This window comes from Penicillium angulare (assembly GCF_028827245.1).
Source record: "Penicillium angulare strain IBT 27051 chromosome Unknown utg000003l_segment0_segment0, whole genome shotgun sequence".
Classification (NCBI taxonomy): Eukaryota; Fungi; Ascomycota; class Eurotiomycetes; order Eurotiales; family Aspergillaceae; genus Penicillium; species Penicillium angulare.
The window spans coordinates 3,186,211-3,214,150 of record NW_026623162.1 but is presented as its reverse complement, the minus strand read 5'-3'; the positions used below and the strand labels follow the sequence as shown (position 1 = coordinate 3,214,150).

Below are 27,940 nucleotides of genomic sequence, written 5' to 3'. Positions count from 1 at the left end.
CTTTTGCCAAGACTACCTTTAGTATGGACCCTGCCCGGAATCTGCTACATTTTCGGGCTCAGAGGAATAAGTGCTCAACGGATCTGCTATGTACGCTTTGTACGGATAGTATAGAGTAACAAGTTCTATATATCAGGTTATATATATATATATAGCTCACATAATATTGGTGATTACGTTATATATATATGTACACGATCTGTGGCTTCAACCAACTGGGAAAAGTTGAGGATCAGCGATCATCAGCTGATCGCGCTAGTCCCCATCGGGAGATTTGTTTTGGATTCCTGGTTCTTCCTGCCCGGTTCGCTCCTCCCCCACCGTCAACAATAATTCCATCATCGGGAAGCAGTCCTTACAGCCGGAACTTTTCGACAAGTCTTTTGAAATACACGGCTATCGAAATATCGCCTTTTTGCTTCCCGCACCTCCGAATAGCGACTTTTGCGCTCACCTCTGTTGCCGTTTGATCTCACATTCCGACGATCTCAATAAAAACAAACCGAGAATTGCGACAAGCTCGGACTGAAATTACCACACCCCCGCTTCTGTGATTGAAGCAGGGATGCGGCCTATCGAGCACAGGAATCTTGTATCGGTGCCTGTGTTCCTGTCGCAACGGTGATAGTGATGTCCAGTCAATTCCCATCACTCAAGCGGGCTCAGACAGATCTTCCCACGCAGTCATCCAGTCCACTGCGACACGGGTCGACCGCGTCAACCAATTCTTCCGCATACTCGGTCGCATCAAGCTCCTTCGTCCCTAGCCGAACAAGCACAGTCTCTTCAAATGCATCCATAAACAGCAACCTAGGTCATCATCGAGGAAAGAGTGAGGCAAGTGGCGTCACAATGGAGCCGTCGAATAAAGGATCGTTGGCCAACGCCGGAACAACATATGAGAGCATTCGTCGGTCTTTGCGACCGTTGCAGCAAGCGCCGAATATCTCCTCTTCGCCCCCGAAGAGTGGTGTAAACCGACACTCTCGCAGCCATACCATCGATGAACAACCCTCCTACAAAGATATCCGACCCAGGACTCCAGATTCGCATCATGTTCAATTTAAAGAGAATGAATCACCCCGGTATAAATCGCCAGCATTTGAACCCCAAACACCACCACTAGGTGCCTCCTCCCATCATTGGACTCCCTCCCAAGCCCCAGGCTCATCACGCCCCTCATCGCCTCAAAAGACATTATCCGGAAGTCCTCGCCCACCACAACTTACCGCAGCTATTTCCGCGCCGGAGCTCGAGACTTTCCAAAAATCATCTACACGCCACCTTCGAGCATTGTCCAAGTTCGCGCAATCCGGAGAAGGTGAGGAATTCCAACTTGCGTCAGGTACAGGATCTGTGGTGGGTTTACAAGGGCGCCGACGTTTAAAACGAGCCGACTCGGTCGCTGCAAGGAATGGCGCGGTATCACCAGAAAAGCCAAAGGCATCTTCATGGGCAGCGAGCAATTGGATGGATCAACAACGTCAATTCTTACAAGCATACGAATACCTGTGCCATATTGGCGAGGCTAAAGAATGGATTGAAGAAGTTATTCAGCAGCAAATTCCACCAATTGTCCAGCTGGAAGAAGGGTTGAGAGATGGTGTGACCCTAGCCGAGCTCGTACAGGCAATGTACCCCGACCGAAAACTGCGCATTTTTCGACATGCCAAACTACAGTATCGCCATTCGGACAACATTGCATTGTTTTTCAGATTCCTTGACGATGTGGAACTACCCGAACTGTTCCGATTCGAACTCATTGACCTCTATGAGAAGAAAAACGTTCCGAAGGTCATTCACTGCATCCATGCTCTATCCTGGTTGCTTTTCAAAAATGGTATGCTGGATTTCCGGATGGGTAACCTGGTTGGTCAGCTTGAATTCGAGCACCACGAGCTTGAAAAGACCCAGAAGGGACTGGACAAAGCCGGAGTCAGTATGCCGAGCTTCGCAGGCATGGCTGCAAACTTCGGCGCAGAGCCAGAGCCAGAGCCGGAACCCGAGCCAGTCGAATCCGAAGAAGAGCGAATTGATCGTGAACTCCACGAGAATGAGGGGTCGATTACCGACCTTCAGGCTCAAGTCCGAGGAGCTATGATGCGGCTGAAGCTTGGCAATACGATGAATGATCTTTGGAACTTTGAGCCGATGCTTATTGAGTTGCAATCAATAATCCGGGGTGATTGGGCGCGTCAAGTTAGCCAGTATCGACTTGAGATGCGACAATTTGCGATTCAACTTCAAGCACTGAGTCGCGGATTCCTTGTCCGTCATCGCCAACAAGGAGAGATGCAGTGGCGGCATGCCCAAGAAACCAACATCCTTCAGCTTCAGAGTCTCATCCGGGCTTCGAAAGTGCGCGCAGAGAGCAGTTTACTACAGACCCGGATGCGAAACGAAGAGTCTGGAATAAAAAGCTTCCAGGCGGCGATCCGGGGTGCGCTACACCGCAAAGTTGTTACAGATCAATATGACGAGACTAGATATGCCGAGAGTGATGTCACAGCCTTCCAAGCAGCAATCAGGGGCACTTTGCAGCGCAAGCAAATGAGTGCCCAGTCACAGCAAGTGGAGCAGGCGAGTAACCCTGTGAAGTCACTGCAGGCAGTGATTCGGGGGAACCTCGCTCGCCAAAGCTTGGCACAAGTCAAGGCATCTCTTCAACATGAGATCCCTACCATCACTCTCATGCAAGCAGGAGCAAGGGCGCTGGCATCCAGGAAGCGACACTTGCAACTGATGATTGATCTTTCGAACAAGGAGAATATTTGTATTGATCTGCAAGCTTTGGTTCGAGGTGCTGCAGCTCGAAAACACAACACAGCCCTACATGCTGAATTGACACAACATAAATTATCAGTGACTGCACTACAAGGGATCCTCAGAGGCCAGGCCCAGCGAGATCTCCTGCAAGCCCAGAACGAGGCACTGATGAAAGAAGAGAGCTCTGTTTTAGATCTGCAGTCCATGATCAGGGGCCTCCTCCAACGCAAACACCGACAGGATGAGCGCGAAGCCTTAGAGAAGCAGGTGCATCTTATCGTTGATCTTCAATCGCTGTCACGAGCCGCAATGGAGCGCATCAGAGTTGGTGAAATTCTTAACAGACTTGAAGAAAACGAAGAAGAGACCGTCGAGCTTCAAGCTCTGGCTCGAGCTATGATCCTTAGACTACAGGTTGGGGATATGCTTGCCGACTTGGAAGATGAAGAGAACGTCATAACCGACTTCCAAGCTCGTATTCGGGGCATTCTTGTCAGGAATCGCTTCGAGGAAAGACGCCGCCATTACAACGAAAACATGGAAAAGGTCATCAAGGCTCAAAGTGTTATTCGAGGCCGCATCCAAGGTCAGGCATATAAGAGTTTGACGAGCGGAAAAAACCCACCGGTTGGGACCGTCAAGGGCTTTGTGCATCTTCTTAATGACAGTGACTTTGACTTCGACGAGGAAGTCGAGTTCGAAAGACTTCGCAAGGTTGTGGTTCAGCAGGTTCGACAAAACGAACTCGCCGAACAGTACATCAGTCAATTGGACATCAAGATTGCTCTTCTTGTCAAGAACAAAATTACCCTCGATGAAGTGGTCAAGCACCAGAAACATTTTGGTGGCCATATCGGCAATTTATTGTCCAATACCGACATCTCGTCGAAGGATCCCTATGATCTCAAGGCTTTAAATAAGACATCCAGAAGAAAGCTGGATCAATATCAGGTCTTCTTCTTTCTTCTCCAGACACAGTCACAATACTTGGCGAGACTCTTCAGGCGACTGCGAGAGCTCAACACATCTGATAAGGAGTATGAAAGGATCAGACATTTGATGATGGGTCTATTCGGGTACTCACAGAAGAGGCGAGAGGAATATTACCTTGTTAAGCTTCTTGCTCGCGCGGTGAAAGAAGATATTGATGGCTTTACCTCCCTGTCTGAGTTTCTACGCTGCCACTCGTTCTGGAACAAACTCTTTGGCTCCTACGCAAAATCGCCTCGAGACCGAAAGTTTATGCGGGATGTTCTAGGAATCGTAGTAAAGGAGTCCGTCATCGACAATCCCCAACTTGACCTTGAGAGCGATCCAATCCAAATCTACCGTTCCTCGATCAATAACGAGGAGCTTCGAACAGGCCAACGCAGTCGACGACAACCAGACCTTCCTAGAGAAGAGGCAATCAGGGACCCCGAAACCCGTGAAAATTTCATTCAAAACCTGCAAGACCTCCGCGATATCGCTGATCAGTTCTTTGCTGCCTTCGAAGATTTCCTGTATCGTATGCCTTTTGGTATCCGGTATTTGGCCAAGCAAATGTATGAGAATTTGCTTGAGCGGTTCCCCAACGAAGACCCTGGGTTTGTTCTCCAAACTGTTGGTCATTGGGTTTGGAAGAGTTATTTCCAGCCAGCTATCTTGGAACCAGAGAAACACGGCGTGGTGGATCGTGGATTGACGCAAGAACAAAAGAGGAACCTTGGAGAAATCTCCAAGGTGGTTGCCCAAGTAGCTTCTGGAAGGTTATTTGGAGCTGAGAATGTTTACCTCCAACCTTTGAATACCTATATCGGCGAGTCAATACAAAGGCTTGGAGCCGTCTGGGGACAGTGTATGTTTTCTTCCATCTTTCTTATTTCGATCGAAACTGACACTTCACAGTGATTTCTGTTCAAGACGCGGAAGCCTACTTCGATATTGACGAGTTTAATGATCTTTACGCCAAGGCCAAGCCAACTTTGTATATCAAGATGTCTGATATCTTTTCGATTCATCAACTTGTTGCTTCGCAAATCGACTTCATGTGCTCACACCCCGACGACTTCCTCAAACAGCTTGTGCGCGATCTTGGCAACGTGAAGAGCAATGAGAATGAATTGATGAGTGTCAGCTCCACTGAAATTAACCTTACGCTTAATCCCAAGCTGGCTCAGGTCGAAGGTACGTTATATTTTGAGGGAAAGTATGAAAATCACTAGCTAACAAAGAGTAATAAGATCCCGAAGCAGCAGTCAAGGCACTGTTTATGGAGACCAAGCGATGCATTCTTTACATTATCCGAGTCCAGAGCGGTACTAGCTTGATGGATATTATGCTCAAACCACCCAGTCACGAAGACGAAGAGCGGTGGCACGCGTTAGTACGAGATGAATTAAGCACAAACAACCCACGCCGAGGTGCCTATTCCGAAGCTAGTACCTTAATTGATATTGGTTCCATGAGTTATCCGGAACTCAAGGGAACTGCCCTGGAGAACATCTTGCGCCTGGAGCAGGCTGGCAAGATCAGTCGACAAAACCAATACCAAGATCTTCTGAATGCTATTGCCATTGACATACGAACCAAACACCGACGACGAATTCAACGTGAACGAGAGTTAGAAGGTGCACGACTAACCTCTGCTCGCCTTAGCGACCAGGCTGGTTACTTGGATGGTCAACTCAAGACCTACAACGATTATATCGAGCAAGCCATGGTCACTCTTCAGAACAAGAAGGGTAAGAAGCGATTCTTAATGCCCTTCACAAAGCAGTGGGATCATCAGCGAGAACTTCAAAAGACGGGCAAGGTGTTCAAGTTCGGATCTTACAAGTACTCCGCTCGCAACTTGGCGGATCGTGGTGTACTAGTTTCTTGGAAGGGCTACTCCGACAGACAGTTCGACCGTGTGGACTTGACTATCTCCAGTAATGAAGTCGGGGTGTTCACCATTGATGGCAGCACCGGGAACATGATGGTGCCTGGCGCCAACGCTCAAGTACCACTTGACGACCTTTTGCAGGCGCAATTCAACAATACACAATTCATGGACTTTTTCGAGGGGCAGATGAGGGTTAATGTTAATCTATTCTTGCATTTGATTATGAAGAAGTTCTACAACGAATAAACTTCTCACGCTGACTGATTTGATGAGGTATGAATGGGGTTGGGCATATTCATGGTGATATTCATTTTTTTTTCGTTTTCTACTCTGTTACAGATACCTAGGTATTTCTTTTTTTGTATGGATCTTTCCTTCCCTTTCAATAGCGATAACGTCATGGTTCTGACAATGCCATTCGAATGGACATGTACACAATATGAAAAACATTCTGAATTTTGAGGTCTTTTCCTGGCTATATCAATAGACAATGCCCTCCGATGTTCTAGATCTCGAGAAATATTATTATTTTGACCATACTGGCTCTTGATGACCAGAAGAAAATAAAAAACCTTCTACATATCCGCATACTATTCGACTTGAGATAATTGGCGTCAATCGACGTTGTAACCTTGAAACTATACAACTGAAATCTATTGTATAGTAAAAGATCCCAGTGCCCCACCAATCATGTTCATGGCTGGGGTCAGGGGCTCTCACGTGACTGCGTGGCGCGTGCAATCGGCCAGCTGGAAGCCGGATTGTCACCCTACAGTGCTCCAACCATTCTTCTCCGATCACTCCGAATCCCCGCAGGTTTAAACTGCTTAGTCTTCTCTAGTCTCAATCGTCTGGTCTCGCATTTCTTGTGCCACGCTTCAGTTCCTTCCTGACCCTCATCTCGGCTTGTTAAACAACCACCCCTCGCCATGGACTTCAACAACCTCAAAGATCAGGTTAGCAACCTGACTTTATATGATCTCAAGGCTGGTGTTCGGAAGGTGCAAAATGGTAAGCCAAGTCATGAAGCATGTTACTTTTGTTTTCAAGATAGTCTTTGCGTTGCCTACCAATTCCGAGAAATCGCAAGCTGACCGCTTTTGTTATAGCTGTCATGAACTATACAGAAATGGAGTCCAAGGTCCGTTCACCCTGATCACCAGTTGCCACGAAATCGCCTCATGAATACCCATCGCACTTCATATTCTCGTACGGAACTTCGGCAGCAATTGACTTACATGACCTAGGTCCGAGAAGCCACAAATAATGAACCATGGGGCGCTTCGACTACGTTGATGCAGGAAATTGCCAATGCAACAAACAGCTAGTAAGTGGCTACCACTTGTGCGACGCCAATGGACGTCTGTGCAGAGTCTGACAATCATTACAGCCAAAATCTTAACGAGATTATGCCCATGATTTATAAACGATTCACCGATAAGGCTGCCGAGGAATGGCGACAGATTTACAAGGCATGTCAGCTTACCTACTGCAATGCCCCTGATCACATAACTGACTTTGCCTGTTTTGCAATGTATAGGGCCTACAACTTCTTGAATTCCTGATCAAGAATGGATCCGAGAGAGTGGTCGATGACGCAAGATCTCACATGTCCTTGCTGCGGATGTTGCGACAATTCCACTTCATTGATATGAACGGCAAGGATCAGGGTATCAACGTGCGAAACCGATCTTCCGAGTTGGTGAAGTTGTTGGGCGATGTGGATCAAATCCGCACAGAGCGCAAAAAGGCCCGGAGCAATCGCAACAAGTTCAGTGGCTTTGAAGGCGGTATGAATGTTGGTGGAATGTCTAGTGGCTCTAGTCGCTACGGTGGCTTCGGCAGCGAAAGCATGGGATACGGTGGTTACAGCGGTGGTGTATTCGGTGATGGTGGTGGCTTTGGCGGTGCCTCGAGTGAATTCCAGGATACCAGTGCTCGCCGGGGTAATCAATTCGATGAATACGACGAGTACGATGAGGGTGATGTTAGCCCTCCAACACGTACACCCGCCGCCGCTGCCACTACCTCCAAGAGAGCACCACCCAAGAAGCCGGAACCAGCCCCTGCTCCCGTAGTAGACTTGTTCGATTTCGGTGATGATGAACCTGCGACGACCACTACTTCTACCGCCGCTGGCAAGCAGCCCGCTGGAAGTGCTTTGAACATGCTGGACACCGGAAACGATGACGATGACTTCGATGACTTCCAATCCGCAACTCCGGCACCGGCTGCTTCCAACCAATTCTCCATCGCGCCTCCTGCCTCGACCGCGAGCACAACATCCCACACTCAATTCGTTGCTCCTCAGCCCGTCTCAGCGTCACAGGGTGCCAACATCAACGGCATTGTCGGCTTCACTTCGGCAACTCCTACTCCAACCTCGAGCTCACTCGCTTCTCCCGTCTCCCAGACAGCCAGTATCCAACAGCAGCAGCTCCCCAAGCCCACAGGCTTCCAAGCAGCTACCCCCAACTACTACACTTCTGTCTCAAACCAAAACTCTCATTTCTCGCAAGGTGCCGCCTCCTCAGCCTCCGCTAAGGCTCCCTCTACAGCAAGCAAGCCCGCAGCCTCAGCAGCTAAGCCCTCCGGCGATGCCTTCGGCTCCCTCTGGTCCAATGCCAGTGCCACCGCTGGTATCAGCAAGGCGAACGCGAATGCCAACAAGGGCCCCAACCTTGCTAGCATGGCTAAGGAGAAGGCTAGCGCTGGTATTTGGGGAGCTCCTGCCAGCTCTGGGGCACCAGCCCAACCAAAGCAATCTGGTGGTTCGGCTTTCGACGACCTGCTCGGTTAAATTGAAGTCTCCGATCTGGTCATCGAGGCTCCTTGATCATGTGTCATGGTCTTCTACCAAGCACAGAATTCGGTATTCCATAATTCTACAGACATTTTGTTTATCCCCTCTCTCATTTTTTTTTTCACCCATCTTGCCTCTTTTTTTGCAAAGCCCCTTCCATTTACGTGTTTCACCTTTTTTTGTTCGTCGGCTTATGGAATTGTCCACCGCTTTAGCAAAGCAATCCTGAAAATTTTCTCTTTTTTTCTTTGCAGTGACTTGCGAACAAAATCTCATATCCATTTCCTAGTAAGATGATCTTTGTTATATATATCCATGGACTTGATTTCTCATGATTATCCTTCATTGAACATACATTCTTGGCTCAAGGCTGTGACTTACGTCTTGTAATTCCTGCTTAAGAGTAGATGCCATGCCCAGGTGAAGAGCTCAATTTAGCATAATGCCTTAAGCGACTTGAACTTGAAAGAAGTTTCATTTAGACTTTTTAAGGTATTCGAGCTTATAAACTACCATTGCACAGGACATGAAGGGTGAATAGGCATTACGCTAATGCTGATAATTGATGCTAGGACAACGCCTGCGCTGAAGGAAGCTAGATACATGTGCGGAAAAGGGAGATGAGTTTAGAAGAGGGGATAGAACAGGAAAATGTATGACAGAATTCAGAAACTTTGCGGAGAAAAGGGGATAGATGGAAAATAAAGCCGACAAGATAAGAGAAGAGTAGCTCTTTCTCATAATTCTCATGTGGGGCTTTCAAAGTAGCCTCTGCTAACCAAGGGTTGTACAAGGGCGTAAACAGATCTCGTGGAAAGTGGGATATCATTGTAGAAGTTGTGTGGTCGAGGGAATCATTCATCAGTCGGAGAGAGGGGGCATGGGCGCTTCGGTGAAGTATATGGCCAAGGGCGGTTGTAAAGTCGATTTTCTGGTCATAGAAGATTTGAGCCCATTTGGTCTCCAGAAATGTTGCATCTGGAAGACGACAAAGTGACTGCTTTCCCCCGGAGTGACATGCTTGCAATTACCAACCAATAGGATTGCATGCGGGTAGAGGAAATGGCTCTACCACTTTGGGGTGAAGATAAACAGGGGGGCTTTGTCAAAAGGCTTTGAGAATGCCAGAGGTGCGATCCGGCACGCACAGGGCTCGAACGTATGAGACATGCGCATTTCAGGTCGTGCCCTTGGTTCAATGGAGCCGCTTCTGGGTGATTTTAGCCATTTCAGGTTTTTGAAATCATGCTAGAACGAGCACCAGTATCACCAGTAGTTTCGCTGGTGTCGCTGGTGTCGCCGGTTGCTTTGTCGCCAGTTGCTTCGCCGGAGTTCGTCATCGGAGTGTCACCATTCGTGTCCTTCATATCATTCTGAGTGGGAGTAGTGGTGCGATCATCTTCAGTCATATCGACAGATGTGCTGCTTTCTGACAAGTCCGGGATGAGCTCCCCGTTCAACGAGGTCAACCCTCCTTCGATATCGCGAAGCAGTCTCACGAATTCCTCGGGAACAAGACCATTTTCTCCAGTCGTTGGATCTTCAGCAACCAGCCAGCCGTGGCCGTGTCGGTAAGAGACGTAAACCACCTGGCCCTCTGTGAGAGGCAGCTCGTTCTCATGCTCACGGGTGAAGTCGAAGAGGGCAACAGCTCTGCCGTGCATTTCTTCGTCCGGACACCCAACAGCAAATTCATAGTCATTGCTAAATCGGTCACCGCCATAATCTGTCTCGAAGCCGTTATCAGGTGCATATCCCTGGTTGGTATCGTAGTGTGAATAACGCCCTTCGTTGGCGGGGTATGTGACGTATTCCCCACCAGGTCCATCTTCCATTGAGACACCTCCATTGACGTAATATGTCTCACTACCATCGGGGTTCATGCTAATAAATTTTCCGCGATCTGCAGGGTCTGAGATGCTTTCATGCATCATACCATTCAGATCTGTACCAACGGACTTCTTCCGTTGACGCGATGTAGTCACTACTGGGCTATGCAAATCCTCATCCTCGCTGTACGGGGGCCCGTCGCCAAAGGACATAGCCGGCAATTTCTGATGGCCATGTCCAGGGCCAGGGCCAGGATCAGGACCCTGTGTCTGTCCGCTCTCGTTGCTCCATGGGCCGGCAGCCCAAGGCCCGCGGGAGGTGTCCCATGAGGTGGCTGGATCGGACAGACGACGGTATTCGCTTGCTGGTGTAGAGACACCAGAGGCTAGGGGAGGTGGACCGTAGTGCAGTGGATGAATTGGTGGGTAGGCAAAGTCTCGCACGAGAGCGTACGGCAGACTAGAGTGGAATATAGGAAATACGTGAGAGCCCGGGCGCGAACGATTTTGGGATGCGAAGGAAACATTGGAGTATGTAGATAGACGATCCTTCGCGCTGGGAGACGGTTTCACTGTGGCATCCGTCAGGATGGGGGGCAGGACCGACAGGTTGTCTGCAGAAAGCGTATTAGGGGAGGTCGGGGCAGCCATCTTTCACGGTCAGGGAGATCCCCAAGATAGGTGAGCAGATGATGAGAAAGTCACAAATTCGAGTCTCAGCAAGGGGTATGGGGAGGAGTTCATTTAGCCGCGTTGCATGAATCCTATTTTTGCATTGCGATTGGGTGGCGCGCCGACGATAATCCCACTTGCGATTCCCGCCACAAACTGTCCCTGGTGATTTGGGACAATAGGAGAGACAATCAATGTACGCAAAAGGATTATGCACACACACGCACGCACACCACGTCCACCACGTTGTCTCTCAACCGCCCGATTGTGGACACACGAGGACCCCAGGCGGGTATTCCAGATCGGAGGAGGGGGGAAAGGTTCAAGGCGGGGACTGCCGAGTCACGAGAGGAGTTAGACCCCACGGTGATTGGAGTCCAAGTAAGGGTTCGCGGATGAAGGTGAAAATGCTTGGGAGAAGAGTCGGAATAGTGGTTGTTCCAGACTGCTGTCCCGCAGTTGGTCGAGGGTAAATGCTAAATATAGCAGAAACTGGTGTGTGTCAGATATAATGCAACCCGGGCACAGCGCTTATGTCGCCGAAAAATTAAGAGTGAAGGGTATTGCAGATTTGCCGATTCGAGCCAGTGATGATGAGAATGGCCTTTTTTTTTGAAAAAGAAATTATTTTGACTCTTTTTGGATCTGTTTTGCTCAATCCAATTCCTTTGGCGTGCCCATCATCTTCTGGTTTCATCTGGCCTGAATGCAATGCGATCGGAGATGGGGCATACCTTGATTGAATCTTAACTCCCTTAGGTTAATGATCAGCGCGGGGATGTGTATGTTCTTTCGGCAGCAGTCGCAGGGATAACCCAACACTACACACAGCAAATCAGATGCAGGTTAGAAGCAGCGCAAGAAGCAAAGAATCCCAACTGTCTCGAACCGTTTCGCAGTGGTTGAATTGAAGCTTCGCGGGGCTTAGGTCAGCGTCACGTGCTAGCGTGTTTCAGATCGAGGAGTCATGCCTAATTCGGAAACCCACGGAAGCCTTATATAATAATTTCAGTAATTAAGGAACTATAAGGTGTGGAGTTCTAGTTGTAAGATAGGACTACATGGCTGGTAATTCTGAGTCAAATATTCTCAATTCTAACATATCTGCAATGTGCTTTTAACCACATCAAATCCTACCCCATCCATCTTCACTGACCCATGTTCATATGTGATTGGATTACAAAAGTCCGTTAGTTGAGCCGCGCTAAGCCACAATCGTGGGTTCGATTTGTATCGATACGGAGTATAGATCCGAGCTTGACGCCTTAGGTTCTACTTCCCCCTATTTGACCCCCTGATAGTCGTGATAATTAAGAAAGGTTGGTAAATGACTATTGGCTTCATAAAGTTATTTACCAATAAACTTCTTAATGGGCGAGAAAGTGTTTCATTAATGGGGAAAATATAGAATGAAATGAATTGCATAACAACGATTCAATCTCCAGGGTATAATCTCTTTATTTTCCAAGTATTGTAGATCTAAAATATACACGTATAGAAATATCTAGTATAACCAGTATAACTAGATAAACTTCTAACCAGTGTTCCCGGTTGATTGGCAACTATTGATAGTCACCGTATGTTCCTGTATTTCCACCTTGGTCACTGTGCGCCAAGCCGTCACGGCGCCAACAGTGACAGTCACAGTAGCTGCGCTTGCAGACGTGGTGGGTTGAGTACTTTGAATGATCTGTGTGGTTTGGGCAGTCTGGGTGGTCGACTTTAAGACCGAGGCAGACCCAGTATTCTCATTAAGGGCAGCCGATGCCGTCGACGAAGAATCTGTCACAGTAACAGCATCCTCGTTCGTCAAGTCATTTAATTCTGATGGAATGGCTGCATTGTCGAGACTCTGATCATGAATGTAGCTGTCGGTCACCTGCACACGACTCGTAGATTTGTCCACAACGTCGATATCCATACATGTAGTGTAAATCTCCTTTTTCCCATCGGGGTATGTAGGATCAATATCTGGCAAAGTTGGCCAGTCCCATACCCAATAAAGAGTGTATACTTTACCACTTGGAGCAGTATTGGGTAGCTGGGCATCTTGTTGACACCACAGATCAGCGCCCATTAACTGGTTCGCTTGATGGGGATATTTTTCCTGTCGAGCCTCCGAGATGTTACCGGTATTTATTTGATAACAGCGACCATCATCGAAGTTTTGCTCAGACAAAAGCACTCCACGTCCATCTCCACCCGTGCCATCCCAGTTCCATACCCCGTGGACATCAAGTAGGGTTTCACCGACCTTGGGCTCTGTCGTCCCGTATACAAACACCGTGCCTCGGTTTGGTGGCTTGCCTGGTTGATTCCAGGGTAAAGTGACATGACCGTTTTCTTGGTATCGTAGTGCGATCGCGTCGCCTGCATTGGCTTCTAGTCGTGGGCTGCCTGGTGTTTGCGTTTGGTCTTGCTGTGTGCCTTTGCAGAGCTTGGTTGTGGGGTAGATGACCGTTGTGTTGGCCTGGGTGTTTGGAGGAATGAGGTATGTCATTGTCGTATCATTGAATCCCTCTGCTGTGCGAAGGTAATTTCCCCGTGCATATCCTGGGGTGCCAGTGAAGGTCCCATTGGGCGCGATCACACTAAGCTGTTCAACCCAAGAATGGGCGCTGGAGGATGCGACGAAAAGGACTACTGCGGTGGTTTGAAATAACATGCTGGAGGATGAGATTTGCGTGTTATGAATTCGAAATAAGAAATTTGCAGGGCACCGGCCAGCGGTACGCGACTTCGAATATATTGTCTTGCAAGCGGTTCAAGAAAAATATTGCTAGTAGACCATTTATTTATCGGAGATAAAAGAAAACGGGAGGCGCTTTTATACGTAGGGAATGATTGAATAATTAAAGTAACAATGGGAAAGTAGGCAGATGCTGAGATTCACTTCAAACCATGTTGGTATTTAGGCGTCAAAGACAGTGATCCAAAGAGATGTGACAAGGGTTTCAAATCTGCTTTGTTCATAGAAACACATGTGGTAAACAAGGCTTCCAAATGGGTAACGAGTATTCTCAAATAATGCGATCAAAGGACTTGTGTTGCAGATATAAGGGAGGTCGACATAGCAATAGTCCATGGTTGTACCCAATTGGAGCAACCCAAATAAAGATCAAATGCCGACGTCACAATTGAAACAATCTAAATCTGTCACCCGATGCATTGTTCACCTTCAGCGCCAAGATATACTGAAGGATGGAGTCTTGAAGTGAACGGTTGGGTGACATGGTTGGGAAAACACCTGGGCAACTGGGGCCTGCTTCGGATAGCATAAATAAAAGGCAACGGGGGGTATTCTTGTGTCTGAGACTGACTCCAACCCGCACTCCTGGCGCTAAGAGAGAAAGAAGGCTGCTTCTGAGATCTACAGACTAATCGAGAGCCCTAGGGGGCTGCAAGTGTTGCAGGTCTGCAGCCGTTGAGCTTTTTAAAGCTCATCGATTGGTTGTTGGCAGAAATTCTCTAAGCGCCGTGTTCTGAGGAGGTGGATCATGCAACACCCGATGTTCTGCAGACAAGCCAGCATGCGGAAAATAGATTGCACAGATTATTTCATAGCTGCATGGTTACTTTTTGTTTTGTTTTGTTTTCAGACTTTGACTGTTAACTCGATGAATGAGTAGCTGCCCGAAACGGCCCTATTGGCCTCACCGAGGGACTTCCTGCTCCATGCCTACCAAGGTCTAAACGCCCCTCTCTTCTGTTTTAGTGATAGTCTGCAAGTCTACAAGTCTGCGGAAACTAGGACTTTCCGTGATTTATTATCAGAGCTAGGCGCGTCTAGAGATCAAGGTATGATGCCATTTACTCCGTACTTTGATCCGCCTTCTTCAGTACATAGGAACCCTCATTGATCTGTCCGAGCACTGGCAACTTGAACAATGTTTGGGTTGGCTGATTGATTCAGTCGGTCTACTCCGCCCAACTCCGAAGCTCGATACCATATGCATGTATCCGCTGGCAAGAAATCTCACCGTTGATTTCTGGGCCCTCGGGAATGCATCTTATCTTGATTAAATGGCCCCTCTTTTCTGTTTAGCGAGCTCGCTTACCGATACCATTCTGGATGAGTGGATAGATGTCGTGGGGATTAGAGAGGATTATGATGTGGCTTGAGTTATCTGATTTTTATCTGATTCTTTCATCAGCTCCACCGGGTGGATTCTCCTTGGCGTGTTAACCAGAGACAGGGTCAAAAAGCTGTTAAACCGGCGATTTTCGGAAGTGAAACTCGGCGGATTTTAACGGACCAAGACGCTAGCTGACGTGGACTCGAGAAGGAATTTAGAAAATATCATCTAAGATGTATGCATAACGGGCAATGGTGGAACTGCAAGCGAGTCGGGCCGACTTATCGGGTTGACGGGAAGCGATTTGCACACAAGATGGAGTTTCTGCAACACTCTGCAATATTGGGGAGGAAAATGGGTCTTCTGCAGACGCATGTATACGGAAGGACGGACTTGTGCCGATAGAAGTACTTAGAATTGGATAACACAAGGCTATTGGTTGTATGAAGTTATGGAGACACTGGATAAAGTGGCGTCCCAGGGCTTATGGAGTAACCCTCACTCGTGGCTGTCCTAAGCTGAAGATCGTCTTCATTTCAGCTATTTCGTACAAACATACATACGTAGTGTAACTGTTCATGACTCCATGACCTCCGACTATAACCGGAAAAATCAAAATTAGTACATAATAGCACGACTTCAAGTCTTGTCTATTCCCCTTTTTGCTTTTCAATGGGATTCGCCACCACCCCAGTCCCCAGACAAATCTTGATGAATGAATGGTCTACATAAAGCGTCACAGGGCTAGGGGCTGAAAAGAATCCTGGGGTTGTAGAATACATAAATATAGTAAATCCTGCATCATTCAAACTTGAATTTGATATACATAATCTATTCTGTACGGTATGGAGCACCTGACCGGTCAGCAGCGAAGCCTCAAGTTCCAAGGTTAGTCTTTGTAGCTAGAGAAAGTCAAATCCACCTCAAGCTGCACTAGCTTCGCAAACTCGTTCCTTTCATGTTTGGAGGAACCGGGATTCGGGTTCTTAGTATTGTTACTCCTATTCTGCGGTCCATTATAGGGGACTTCTCTCTCACCCTGAACCACACGCCTGAATTCCCCCCTTTACTTATTTCTTCTGAATCTTTTCAATTTCGTTCGATTCGACCCTTAAGTCGGCAATCAACCACTAGTCTCATTTGGCCAAAAAAACTCTTCATTGGCCTGTCAAAACCTGAAAACCCCCACTGAGCCGTGGCTTGGCATCCCAGGGCCCCGTTGTCGGCGATACTTAATTCCATTCGGCGCGGACCCGGTCTCAATTATTTCGCAGCCTTCAGGGGGTCCTCCGTGCTTGCTCGTATACCGCAATTCCCAATTTGAGAGGCTGTGTGTTCTCTAACATTTTTCTTACCTTATATCTGTTCTGGTATGCTCCGAGCTCACAATAGTCTCATGTGGTGAAACCCGCTGATCATCCCAAAAAAAGTTCCTGTGGGAACTGCAGTTAGTGAACAACACCGCCTCGTGGGCCACATGTGGCAGGAGATCTACCGACTCTGAGATCTCTTCTCTCGTGCTTCGAGTTCGGCCAACAAGAATTCATCCACGGTGGTAATTCTTCCAGGAATTGGTCCCCGCGGACCGTCTTAGCCTCTCCCTCTCAACGCCTTCAACAGACGTCCACACCGCTCTCACCAACCCTATCAACATGGCAACCTCTCTTATCTCCAAGAGGCTGCGCTCTACGGAGGACACTCAGGACAAAGAACCGAGTTGGATTCGCCGCCAGGTCACTTCTGGACTGCAGTGCATCTCGCGTCGGGCGTGTGTACACCCCATCCATACCATTGTGGTTATTGCCTTGCTCGCCAGCACCACCTACGTGGGTCTCCTGGAAGGCAGTCTTCTAGATGCTACCAAGAACCCTCGCAACGTCGCTGGACAGGTTGACGTAGATGCTCTGCTCCAAGGGAGTCGAAGCCTGCGATTAGGCGAGTCCACTTCATGGAAGTGGCAAGCGGAGGACACTTGGGTTGACTCGGCCGTGAGTCTATTATTTTCATCCCAACTTGCTTCGCGGGGTCAATTGCTAATCAATATTCCAATAGGAGGTCGAGAAGCCTGCCGTGAACCACCTGGCCTTGACTACTTTCATCTTCCCCGATTCCTCCTCCAAGTCTGCCTTCACTGCTCCGTCCGCCGATGGTGTCCCGATCCCTTCTAATGTCTCTGCCTACTCCGTCCCATACACTCCCAATCTCTTCTCGCCTTTCTCCCATGATTCCGCTCTTGCATACACCGCGCCCTTTGGCCAGATCTCGGACCTCCTGAGGGCCGCTCAGGAGATCCCGAACCCGTCTGGAGATGCGGAAGCCACAGAGCCTAAGAAATGGATCATGCGTGCTGCTCGTGGTGCCTCAAGCTCTCATGCCGCTCTTATGATGTGGTTGACGGATGCTTGGAGCTCTTTTGTGGACTTAATCAAACACGCTGAGACCATTGACATTGTTATCATGACCCTCGGATATATTTCGATGCACCTGAGCTTTGTGTCCCTTTTCTTCTCTATGAGACGCTTGGGCTCAAACTTCTGGCTGGGCGCGACAGTGCTGTTTTCCGGATCTTTCGCTTTCCTTTTTGGTCTCTTGGTGACCACCAAGCTGGGAGTACCAATCAATCTTCTCCTTCTCTCTGAGGGCCTTCCCTTCCTGGTTGTTACCATTGGATTCGAGAAGCCAATTATGTTCACCCGGGCCGTTCTGAACGCATCAGTGGACAGCCGTCGCCCCCGTCCCGGTGCCGCTCCCCGGCCGCTGGCTTCCAGCACCCCTGGTTCTATTCAAGACTCTATTGCTACTGCCATCAAACAGCAGGGCTTTGAGATTGTTCAGCACTACTGCATCGAGATTGGTCTTTTGGCTATGGGAGCTGCCTCTGGTGTTAAGGGTGGTCTTCAGCAGTTCTGCTTCCTCGCAGCCTGGATCCTGTTCTTCGACGCTGTTCTCCTCTTTACCTTCTACACGACGATTCTCTGCATCAAGCTTGAGATCACCCGCATTCGCCGACATGTTGCTTTGCGCAAGGCTCTGGAAGAGGACGGTATTAGCAACAGCGTTGCTGAGAACGTTGCATCGAGTATCGATTGGCCCACCGCAGGCTCCGAAGATGGTGACACTAGCATCTTTGGCCGTAAAATCAAGTCCAGTGCCGTTCGTCGTTTCAAGATCTTCATGGTTGGTGGCCTTGTCCTAATCAATGTTGTGAATTTCTCTGCTATCCCTTTCCGAAACACTGGAAACGGCGCTCTTATCTCCCGTCTATCTAACTTCATGGCCCCAACTCCTATCGACCCCTTCAAGGTGGCCGAGAACGGCTTGGATGCAGTTTATGTTACTGCCAAGAGCCAGAAGCAAGAGACTTTGGTTACTATCATCCCACCAATCAAGTACAAGCTGGAGTACCCCTCTGTTTATTACGCGGGTGCTGAAGTTCCTGGTTTTGACATTGAGTACACTGATCAGTTCCTTGATGCTGTGGGCGGAAAGGTTCTTGAGAGTCTGCTCAAGAGTGTGGAAGACCCCTTCATTAGCAAGTGGATTATTGCGGCTTTGACACTTAGTATCATTCTCAATGGTTATCTCTTTAATGCCGCTCGATGGAGCATTAAGGAGCCCGAGCCTGCCCCCGCTGCTCCCAAGGAACCTGTTGCACCCAAGGTGTACCCCAAGTTCGAGCCTAATGAGACAGATACCACTCGTTCCTCCGAGGAATGTGAACTGATGTTGAAGGAGAAGCGCGCTCCCCTACTCACTGATGAGGAACTTGTCACCCTGTCCCTTCGCGGTAAGCTTCCTGGATATGCTCTGGAGAAGACTATGGAGGACGAGAACTTGATGAGCCGTGTGGACGCTTTCACCCGTGCTGTCAAGATCCGCCGAGCTGTTGTCTCTCGTACCCCGGCTACCTCTGTTATTACCAACTCTCTGGAGCACTCCAAGCTTCCTTATGAAGACTTCAACTATGGTTTGGTTCACGGCGCTTGCTGTGAAAACGTCATTGGTTACCTGCCCCTTCCTCTTGGTGTTGCTGGTCCGATCAAGATTGATGGCCAGAATTACTTCATCCCCATGGCCACCACTGAAGGTGTGTTGGTCGCTAGTACCAGCCGTGGCTCCAAGGCTATCAATGCCGGTGGTGGCGCTGTCACCGTTTTGACTGGCGATGGTATGACTCGTGGCCCCTGTGTCAGCTTCCCAACATTGGCTCGGGCTGCCGCTGCCAAGGTCTGGATTGACTCCGAAGAGGGTCGCAACATCATCTTCTCTGCCTTCAACTCGACTAGTCGTTTCGCCCGTCTTCAGAGCCTGAAGACTGCTCTTGCTGGTACCTACCTCTACGTCCGCTTCAAGACTACCACTGGTGATGCCATGGGTATGAACATGATTTCCAAGGGCTGTGAAAAGGCACTCGACGTCATGTCCAAGGAGTGCGGCTTCGACGACATGGCCATCATCTCTCTGTCCGGTAACTACTGTACTGACAAGAAGGCTGCTGCCATCAACTGGACTGATGGCCGTGGTAAGTCGGTTGTCGCCGAGGCTATCATCCCCGGTGATGTTGTCAAGAGTGTGCTTAAGAGTGACGTCGCTGCTCTTGTTGAATTGAACATCAGCAAGAACTTGATTGGAAGTGCTATGGCCGGTGCTTTGGGTGGTTTCAACGCTCACGCCTCAAACATTGTGGCTGCTATCTTCCTGGCTACAGGTCAAGATCCCGCTCAGGTCGTTGAGAGCAGTAACTGTATCACCACGATGAAGAAGTAAGTTTCTTGTGATATGTTTGATTCTTTTTCCAACCGACGATTCTAACCCGATTTCTTTTTACAGTGTCAATGGTGACCTTCAGATTGCCGTTTCGATGCCCTCCATTGAGGTGGGTACCATCGGTGGCGGTACTATCCTGGAGGGTCAAGGTGCGATGTTAGACCTGCTTGGTGTTCGGGGATCCCACCCCACCACCCCCGGTGAGAATGCCCGCCAATTGGCTCGCATCATCGCTGCCTCCGTTCTCGCGGGTGAGCTCAGTCTATGTGCCGCGCTTGCCGCTGGACACCTGGTTAAAGCCCACATGGCGCACAACCGTAGTGCTGCCCCAACTCGCTCATCAACCCCGGTATCTGCCGCCGTGGGAGCTACCCGTGGTCTTTCTATGACCTCGAAATAAGCAGCGATTGATTCCTCCTCCTCCCTCTGGCTTGCGGAAACAAGACATCCTATATCCCCATCTCCATGAACCCTGGATACCATATCCGATGTAGATTTGGGACGAGCCCTACACTCGCTCGAAGACCCATCTCTGCTTTTGCATTTTTCAATTTCTTTCTCATAATGGGAGCTCTCCCCAATTGCTTCACCTATATGTATAGGGATTGAGAAGGTGCTTGGAATCCAGTGATGGCTCTGTCCACAGGGGGAAACATTATGTTATTTCCCCGACTAATTGTGAGCCCCCCTTGAGCCCTCTGCGGCCTACCAAAAACACATCCGCTGCCAGCGGATACGAGCTACGCTCCTACATTTTGTACTTGGTGATTTTCATCTGGATAGATATGCTGGTCGCAAAGACCTATGAAGCCTGTTAAATTTTTAAATTTTTTTTCGGTATCTCCATCCTTCTATTGTATTCCCGTGTGTTTTCTAGTGTGTCCGAAGTGGAGTCAATAATACCCCATGCCGAGTAGTCCATGGGTATCGTATTCGTATGGTATTTTCTAGCCACAAACTTCCGGGGGCTAAAAGGTCTAGATTGTTTAGATCAACTCCTGAATGGAGTCCGCTTAGGGCTTTCCCCCCCTTATGTTCCCTGGTGAACTATTTTCTCTTTGATGTACACAACCAGGCTTTGTAGAAAGTAACTTATTTTTATTTCACCCTCTAAATTTTCTTTTTTTAATCAACTTAAACTTCTGACTTCTGATTCGAGCTTGAATGTTTAAATTTGGTGTCAGCAGGGGGGATGGTTTCAGCCCCTGTGGCTTGTGGCCCTAAACCTTTTAACATCCGCCCGAGATTGGCGAGTCCCAGTCCTAGGTATTACCCATGTACATGTACCTTTCTGACAGGTCATCCCAACAATACCCATTTAGCACGAGCTGGTTCGTGGATTCGAAAACTTACTCTGCACATGTGTAATTGATTCGAACTAATTGTACAACCTAAGATCTGTATAGATAATAATTATACCTGATACATCCCTTATGCATAGAGATAACGGAGATCAGATTGTCTACTGCAGTATACTTGCAGTATCACAGTATCACCCGATAGAATAAGTAATTAATGTCTGCAACTTGACGAAAGAGGCTTGGCTTGCATTTGGTTCCTGATTAATATCTGCTTCCTGTGGCTCAAGGTAAGGACCTGCGGGTCCCCCGTAAGGGAACTCCGGAGAGGAACTTTACCACCACTGTGCCAACATTGAACTTCTCTTTCCCCTTTCATTATTTCTCCCCTTCCAAAAGTCCTTCACTCCTTCGGACTCCTACTTTCCAAGTCCCTCTTTGACTGCCACCCATCCTCCGATCTGGGTGATTCCCTCGCCTTCCCCCTTTTCGGTGCCTTGGTTTCAAACATTCAGATCGTGTGGAGGAGATAAAACTGGGTCCTTGTGCGGTGACGACGCGGATGTGTCCGGCCTTGTCAACCGCCCTTTCCTCCAAAATCCCCATCAACCTTGCGAATTTCGAATCGATATAGTGCTGGTGGAAAGCCTTTGATAATCTCCTGCCAACCTGATATGAATGGCCAGTCAGGAGCCATGTCGCCTGTCTCCGTCGATGGTAGCGACTGGTCCGGCCTCAATCAATACCAGAAGTCGTCGGACCCGCCTTTTTCGCCAACATTCTCCTCTCGCGGCAATTTAGCCACTCCCCCGACATCTGGCGTGCCCAGCGCACCCTTAAGCCCTAGTGGCACCGCTTTGTCACTGCCTGGCAGCGCAAACCCATCACCTCCCAGTTCCGTGGGAGGTGCGAGATCCAGCTCGGGGACACTAGGCGAGGAGCGCGATGGTGGCCGACGAAGACGCCAGATGGAGGAAATATTACATCAACACTATGTCGCCCTGAAGCGGTTCCTCAGTGCTACCTACCGCGAAGACCGAGTGAACGGCCGCTCCAACAAAGCTCGCGATAAGCTGCTACGACTATCACCCACACAATTCCACGAACTTAGTACCGACGTCTACGACGAACTTATTCGTCGCCAGCAAACTACACCTGCTCCTGGACGGCCACCTCGCCCTGACGCTCCTACTTTTCTCCCTCCTCGCGATGACTTCCACGAAAAACGCAATCATGCCCGACAGAAGCTTGCGATGCTTCAGCATCAGCGCTTCCGAGATCTAGCGACCGATGTCTTCTGTGAACTGGAGCGTCGCTTTCCCCAGTTCACAGGCCGCGGCCGTGCTCCGCCCAATATGCCCCCGGGCGCTCGCCGCTCACAATCTCGTGGACCCCCGAGTCGCATGGGTCGAGGCTATCCATCTGGTGGTCCCCCTGGCAGCCCCTTCCCGCCCCGGCAAGGTTCTCTTGGTGGGCCACCTTCTATGAATGGTGATGGTCCTTTGGCCCGATCTTTCCAGAGTAACACTATGGTCCCTAATAAGAGTACAATGGTTGAAGATAGCGATGATATGGGAATGGATGATGACGATGATGCTCGGAGTGATGCTTTTGCGCTGGATGCAGTACTGAGCAGACGAGGAACTGCCATGACTTTAAGTGATGGGGAAAGAAAAATGCTGCTGGACAGTCAAGCCCAAGTGTCGGCACTACAAGAGAAAGTGGAAAAATTAGAAGAATCAGTTCGCGCGAAAGACGAAGAATTGTCTCGGTCACAAGATTCAGATCAATCAGCGGTATGTTTTGCTCCCTTATTTTCTTTTTTTGGTTGCTCTCGACCCTTTTCTGACTTTTTCCATAGGTCAGCCATAGTGAACGCCAGGAGTGGGATGATCTCCGCCAAGATTTGGAGAGCAAAGTATCCCAGGCCGAAAGTCTTAATACCTCGCTTCAGCTTGAGCTGGATCGAGTTCGCTCAGAGCAAGATAACCTGGAACGGGATCTCCGGGCTCAACTTGATGAAGTCTCTCGAGAATCTGGCGATGTAGACTTGGTAGCTCGGTTTGCTGATCTGGAGGTTAAGCATCAAAGCCTTCAGGTGGAATTACAACAACAGCAGTCTGTCACCGCAGAGGTCCGACAGGAAGCATCTGAGTTTCTCATGGAAATGAAGACTCTGACCGCTCAGAGCCACTCTAATTGGGAACGCGAAGAACGGTTGTCAAATGATGTCGAGAAGCTCCAAGGTGAGGTTGGCGAGTGGAAGGACCGCTATGCAAAGGCAAAGGCACAATTGCGCCATCTGCGTACTTCATCAGGCGGCATCTCTGATATGCTACCTGACGCAAGCGTCATTGTCAAAGAGCACGAACTCGTCCAGGCCGACGGTGTGGTAAAGGATATCCATGTCACCAAGTTCCAGATGTCCATTGATGAGCTGCTTCGAGCTGCCCGGTACGAGGACGCCCAGGAGGTGTCCCACCACATCAAACCTATTATCATTGCTGTTCGCTACATGATTAATGATGTGGACAAGGCTCCTGCCCCGGTTGACGGTACAGCTGCCCTTCGCATGAAGGCTAAAGGCAGAGTATCTGCCACTGCCAACAACATGATTACTGCTGCTCGCAACTTCACTAGCTCCAGTGGGTTATCGCCTGTTTCTTTGCTTGATGCTGCTGCCTCCCATCTTTGCACTGCTGTGGTGGAATTGGTCCGTGTGGTTAAAATCCAAGCATCCCCTGCGGATGACTTGGATGAAGTTGATGTGGGTGTTTCCCAGGAAAAATTCCCGGATTACTTCAGCACAACTGCTAGCCAAAGGCGATACAGCAACAACTCTGAATATAGTGCATTGAGCCCTCCTGAGCATGACCACCCTGCCATGCAGAACGGTTACACCAATGGCTACGGCTATGCTGCTCCCCAGGAAGATCACGAAGTCCAAGAGCTTAAGCTTTACGTTGAGGACCAGACTGATGGCATGGTCCAGTCTATTCAAGCCTTGGTTGCTAGCATTCGAGCCGAACATGAACTGAGCAGCGTCGAATCTCACGTCTCCGCCATTGGGCAGGTTGTTTCCAATGTGGTTTCTGCCACGGAACACCTGATTCATGAACGCAGCGGTGATACTGCCCTGCGCGAGCAATCTGAGCCTGCGGTTCACTCTCTTGATGAATGCCGTGGCCGATTGATAAGTGCTGTTGCCCAAGGTCACCACACTACCCGCCCCGAGGAACTGCGCGAGGTGACCAACCAATTGCCTCCAATTGCATTCGAGATCGCTCGCCAGACCAAGGAACTGGTGCAGCGCCTGGAATCATTAATGCACGGAGATGATGACGACTTCGCGTGATAAATTTATTTAAATTCTTTTCCATCTACACACGACTTACTGTGTCTCTACATACGTGGATGAGCTGCACCTAGCGTGCATTTCTCTTGACATTTCTTTCCGTTCTTCTCTCTATATTTCCCCCCCCCCCCCCCATACCTTTTCAACTTTTCATCCTTTCTCTGGCTTTTGAGCGACTCTCATCTGTGGCAAATAAGCTGACAATGTCGAAATGATGTCCTGGTACGCGTGGCAATCAATGGTTTCTTGTTCTCTTTGCATGTTTGTTCTTCGGCATTTGGATTCCCCTAAGGCCACATTTGTTGTATTTCTATTTCTACAGTGCTTTGGAGATTCTTTACTTCTTTTCATTCTTCTGTGCCCTATTTTCCACTATTTATTTATTCTTTCTCCCACTGCCTTTCTTGGTAGTCACCTTTTTATGCTGTTAATTTCTCCACCATTCCCTTTCCTGCCTTCTATGGAGCCACTGGGTCTAGCCCTTTCATTGCACATGAAATAGGATTTTTGGCCCCATTAATCTGTTTTGCTTAAAAATTTGAAGCTTAAACATAAACATAGATGAATACCATAAAACACCGTTTATCCAACCTTGGGTGAGGAATACTCAACATTGAAGACTGTTGTATCCGCGCAGTATACTACAGTCACCCCGATAAATAATCCCACTCCTTGTAAAAAGAACGGCAGAATCGATTGTATTGCTCATGTAAAACTACAAAAGAGCCATAGTATATCACTTCAATTCCACCACATTAAATTTTACACTCCTTATGTACCGTCCTCCTATGGAATCGCACCTATATTAGCTTTGGTTAAAGCCTTATGATATGTTAAGTATACATCTTAGAGCTTAGGTATAATATTATCTAAGCCTCTAGAATTACCTTAACGAAGGTATTACGAGAGCCGATTAGACCGAGAACCCACCGATTCTAGGTAGCAAGGAGTGGGATTATTTATTAGTAGAAATGGCCTAGCTTCCCCGGAACGGAGTTCCCGGGATGACTAATCACGGAGCTCCGGACAGCTTTTCTGAGTCGAGCTACAATTTTTCCCCCTATAGTCTCTCTTCACCGTCATCCCCATCCTCTTCTTGTATAATATGTAAGTATGGTTGATATCAAATGGATTGGAATATCCAACTCTACCCATTTACGCCTCAAATCCCAATGAACCTTCGCTGCCATTGGCAGAAACGCGCGATACTTCGATGGCAGGATTCTTGAGATTGATGCCTGAGGCGCTAAGAATACATTATTGGTCTCCTTGGTATCCCGAAAAAGCTAACCCCATTCCAGCCCGGTTCCCAGGTTGTCCCGCTCCGCCTTGTGCCCCTCACCATGTTTTGCCGCCTCAAGTCAACCCCACCCTCTTTCTTCTCATCTCTCAATTGTTCTTTCCACCCTGCCACTAGATCATTTTCATCTACATCCGCAGCCATGTCCGGAAACACCAAGGCTTTCTTCGAGATCCAGTACGCCCCAGTCGGCTCCAGCGCTCGTAAGTTTCCCCAGATTCTATCTGAAGACCTAAAGAGGGGCAGATCGAAGTTCTGTCACTCGTCGCTCTCGTCAATTGAGCCTCCATCTCTTTTGCCGCGGGAATCATTGATTGTCTGCATGATATTCAACCTGAAAAGAAACCAATTCTAACACTCCTTTTAGCCAAGACTGGCCGCATTAACTTCAACCTCTACGAGGGTGACGTCCCCAAGACTGCTCGCAACTTCCGTGAGCTCTGCTCCAAGCCCGAGGGTGAGGGATACAAGGGCTCCGGTTTCCACCGTATCATTCCCCAGTTCATGCTTCAGGGTGGTGACTTCACCCGCCACAACGTAAGCTGCTTTCCCCTCCACTTTCTCCAATCACCCGCCGGCAATGGCTGCCGAACCAACTTGATCTGGTCTTGGTCCAATTCACATCACAATCAAGCATTGGCTAATTAATTTCTGTGACGCAGGGTACTGGCGGTCGCTCAATCTACGGCGATAAGTTCCCCGATGAGAACTTCAAGCACAAGCACGTCCGCCCCGGTCTTCTGTCCATGGCCAACGCCGGCCCCAACACGTAAGTTTCTCTTATTCCTGTTTCGTTTTTTTTTGCGCTCAGATCCACCGACCCCGCTCCAAAACAAGGAACATAAATCTGACTATTTCTCCTCAACAGTAACGGCTCCCAATTTTTCATTACCACCGTCGTCACCTCTTGGCTCGATGGCAAGCACGTCGTCTTCGGCGAGGTCGCCGATGAGGCTTCCATGAAGGTCGTGAAGGAGATTGAGGCCCTCGGTTCCTCTTCCGGTGCCGTTCGCTCCTCCGTCAAGCCCACCATCGTCAACTGCGGTGAGGAATAAATTATCGACGTGTTTGATTTGGTTTTGATAGGCGGCATTGTCTCCATTTGAGCGTGCGTCTCTGGGGCAGTAATTGCAGACTGGCGGTGCCATTTCCTGATGGCCTTCCCTTCTTGCGCGATGTAATCTAGACAGTCTACCGAGCTAGTCATGCAACCTCCTTTTGCAAGAGACTTGAAATATTGTTTCCCCATATTTTTTTCATAGATAAGTTAGATAAACTTGTAGATGATCTGCAGTATACGTGGGGCCTGTCAACCCCTCCCCCTCAGTCAGTGCATGGAACCACATACCTGCATGCAGCTTTCTCCATTGATGTTCCTGAGGCCCCATAAACCGGTTTTTTATCCTATGGCAGTACCTGATAAACAGCACTGGAACGATGTATACAAAATAGATTTTGTAAATAAATATCTCCATTGAGTAATACCCACTTTTCTTGAGAACATGGTACGCATACCGCTGGTATGCACGTTTCCCACCCAATGACGAATATTAATCCCAATTCTTAGGCATTTTCTTCCCCAGACTATTGAGATCCGTATACCCCACATTTGAAAGGATTTTGAATAGATAAAAGATATCAAACACCAAACACGAAATACACAGCAAAGCAACCTACGACCAATTCAAGCCATTGATGCTGAGACGAAAGCTTCCTTTAATACTTGACTATGCTTCCCTAGAGGTCTTCTTTCTTTTTATGTTGTTCTGTATGCTCCTCAAAAATAAGTAAACTTGGTCGCTAAATGTTATCATTGTGGCATTTGGTCCTTGATACTCTAGAGTACAGATAATGCATGCATGTCGCAGAACTTTTATTTAGCTTCGTATGTTTTTATTGAAGTTCTCCCTCACTAAACCTTTTCCAAAGGTAACTTTGGAAATGTGGTGGATCAAAAGATTCTTGACAGGCGATTAAGACCTCAAATATGGCATTCTGGGGTTTTGGGCCCCTCCGCAGCAACCTACATATTTGTTCTTGATACGAACCTTGGAACTCTTCAACCTATTTTTTATGTCTCGTAATATCTGAAGGTTCCCAAAGAAACCAAAAAATTTCTAACTGATAATGTGTTTCGATCATCAATCTGTCCACGATTAGATTTCATCATCCTGACACCTTTAAGGCCAAAGACAGTCAGCATGTAAC

General features: G+C 48.6%; 7 protein-coding genes across 7 annotated transcripts; 5 read left to right on the top strand and 2 right to left on the bottom strand.

Annotated features, from left to right (window-relative positions):
- Positions 1 to 564: 564 nt before the first annotated feature.
- On the top strand, positions 565 to 5,878 carry N7478_003349 (putative Ras GTPase activating protein; the record flags this gene model as incomplete). The annotated part of the gene is made up of 3 exons (XM_056919563.1): positions 565 to 4,603; positions 4,654 to 4,932; positions 4,989 to 5,878. Coding segments are annotated over 3 exons (5,208 nt in total), but the record flags the coding sequence as incomplete, so codon positions are not given.
- Positions 5,879 to 6,561: 683 nt separating this feature from the next.
- N7478_003348 (ENTH domain-containing protein) lies at positions 6,562 to 8,432 on the top strand (the record flags this gene model as incomplete). The annotated part of the gene is made up of 5 exons (XM_056919562.1): positions 6,562 to 6,643; positions 6,742 to 6,773; positions 6,880 to 6,923; positions 7,023 to 7,104; positions 7,173 to 8,432. The coding sequence occupies 5 exons, from the start codon at positions 6,562 to 6,564 to the stop codon at positions 8,430 to 8,432; spliced, it is 1,500 nt and encodes a 499-aa protein (XP_056782720.1).
- A 1,232-nt stretch (positions 8,433 to 9,664) lies between these two features.
- N7478_003347 (adaptor protein NBP2) lies at positions 9,665 to 10,915 on the bottom strand (the record flags this gene model as incomplete). The annotated part of the gene is made up of 1 exon (XM_056919561.1): positions 9,665 to 10,915. One exon carries the CDS (start codon positions 10,913 to 10,915, stop codon positions 9,665 to 9,667), a length of 1,251 nt encoding a protein of 416 aa, XP_056782719.1.
- A 1,555-nt stretch (positions 10,916 to 12,470) lies between these two features.
- Positions 12,471 to 13,601, bottom strand: N7478_003346 (uncharacterized protein; the record flags this gene model as incomplete). Its single annotated transcript, XM_056919560.1, has 1 exon — positions 12,471 to 13,601. One exon carries the CDS (start codon positions 13,599 to 13,601, stop codon positions 12,471 to 12,473), a length of 1,131 nt encoding a protein of 376 aa, XP_056782718.1.
- A 3,063-nt stretch (positions 13,602 to 16,664) lies between these two features.
- hmg1 (HMG-CoA reductase) lies at positions 16,665 to 20,179 on the top strand (the record flags this gene model as incomplete). Its single annotated transcript, XM_056919559.1, has 3 exons — positions 16,665 to 17,000; positions 17,065 to 19,775; positions 19,843 to 20,179. 3 exons carry the CDS (start codon positions 16,665 to 16,667, stop codon positions 20,177 to 20,179), a joined length of 3,384 nt encoding a protein of 1,127 aa, XP_056782717.1.
- Positions 20,180 to 21,751: 1,572 nt separating this feature from the next.
- On the top strand, positions 21,752 to 24,432 carry N7478_003344 (putative cell polarity protein; the record flags this gene model as incomplete). Its single annotated transcript, XM_056919558.1, has 2 exons — positions 21,752 to 22,873; positions 22,939 to 24,432. 2 exons carry the CDS (start codon positions 21,752 to 21,754, stop codon positions 24,430 to 24,432), a joined length of 2,616 nt encoding a protein of 871 aa, XP_056782716.1.
- Positions 24,433 to 25,775: 1,343 nt separating this feature from the next.
- On the top strand, positions 25,776 to 26,787 carry cyp4 (peptidyl-prolyl cis-trans isomerase; the record flags this gene model as incomplete). Its single annotated transcript, XM_056919557.1, has 4 exons — positions 25,776 to 25,935; positions 26,100 to 26,269; positions 26,395 to 26,501; positions 26,601 to 26,787. 4 exons carry the CDS (start codon positions 25,776 to 25,778, stop codon positions 26,785 to 26,787), a joined length of 624 nt encoding a protein of 207 aa, XP_056782715.1.
- Positions 26,788 to 27,940: the final 1,153 nt, after the last annotated feature.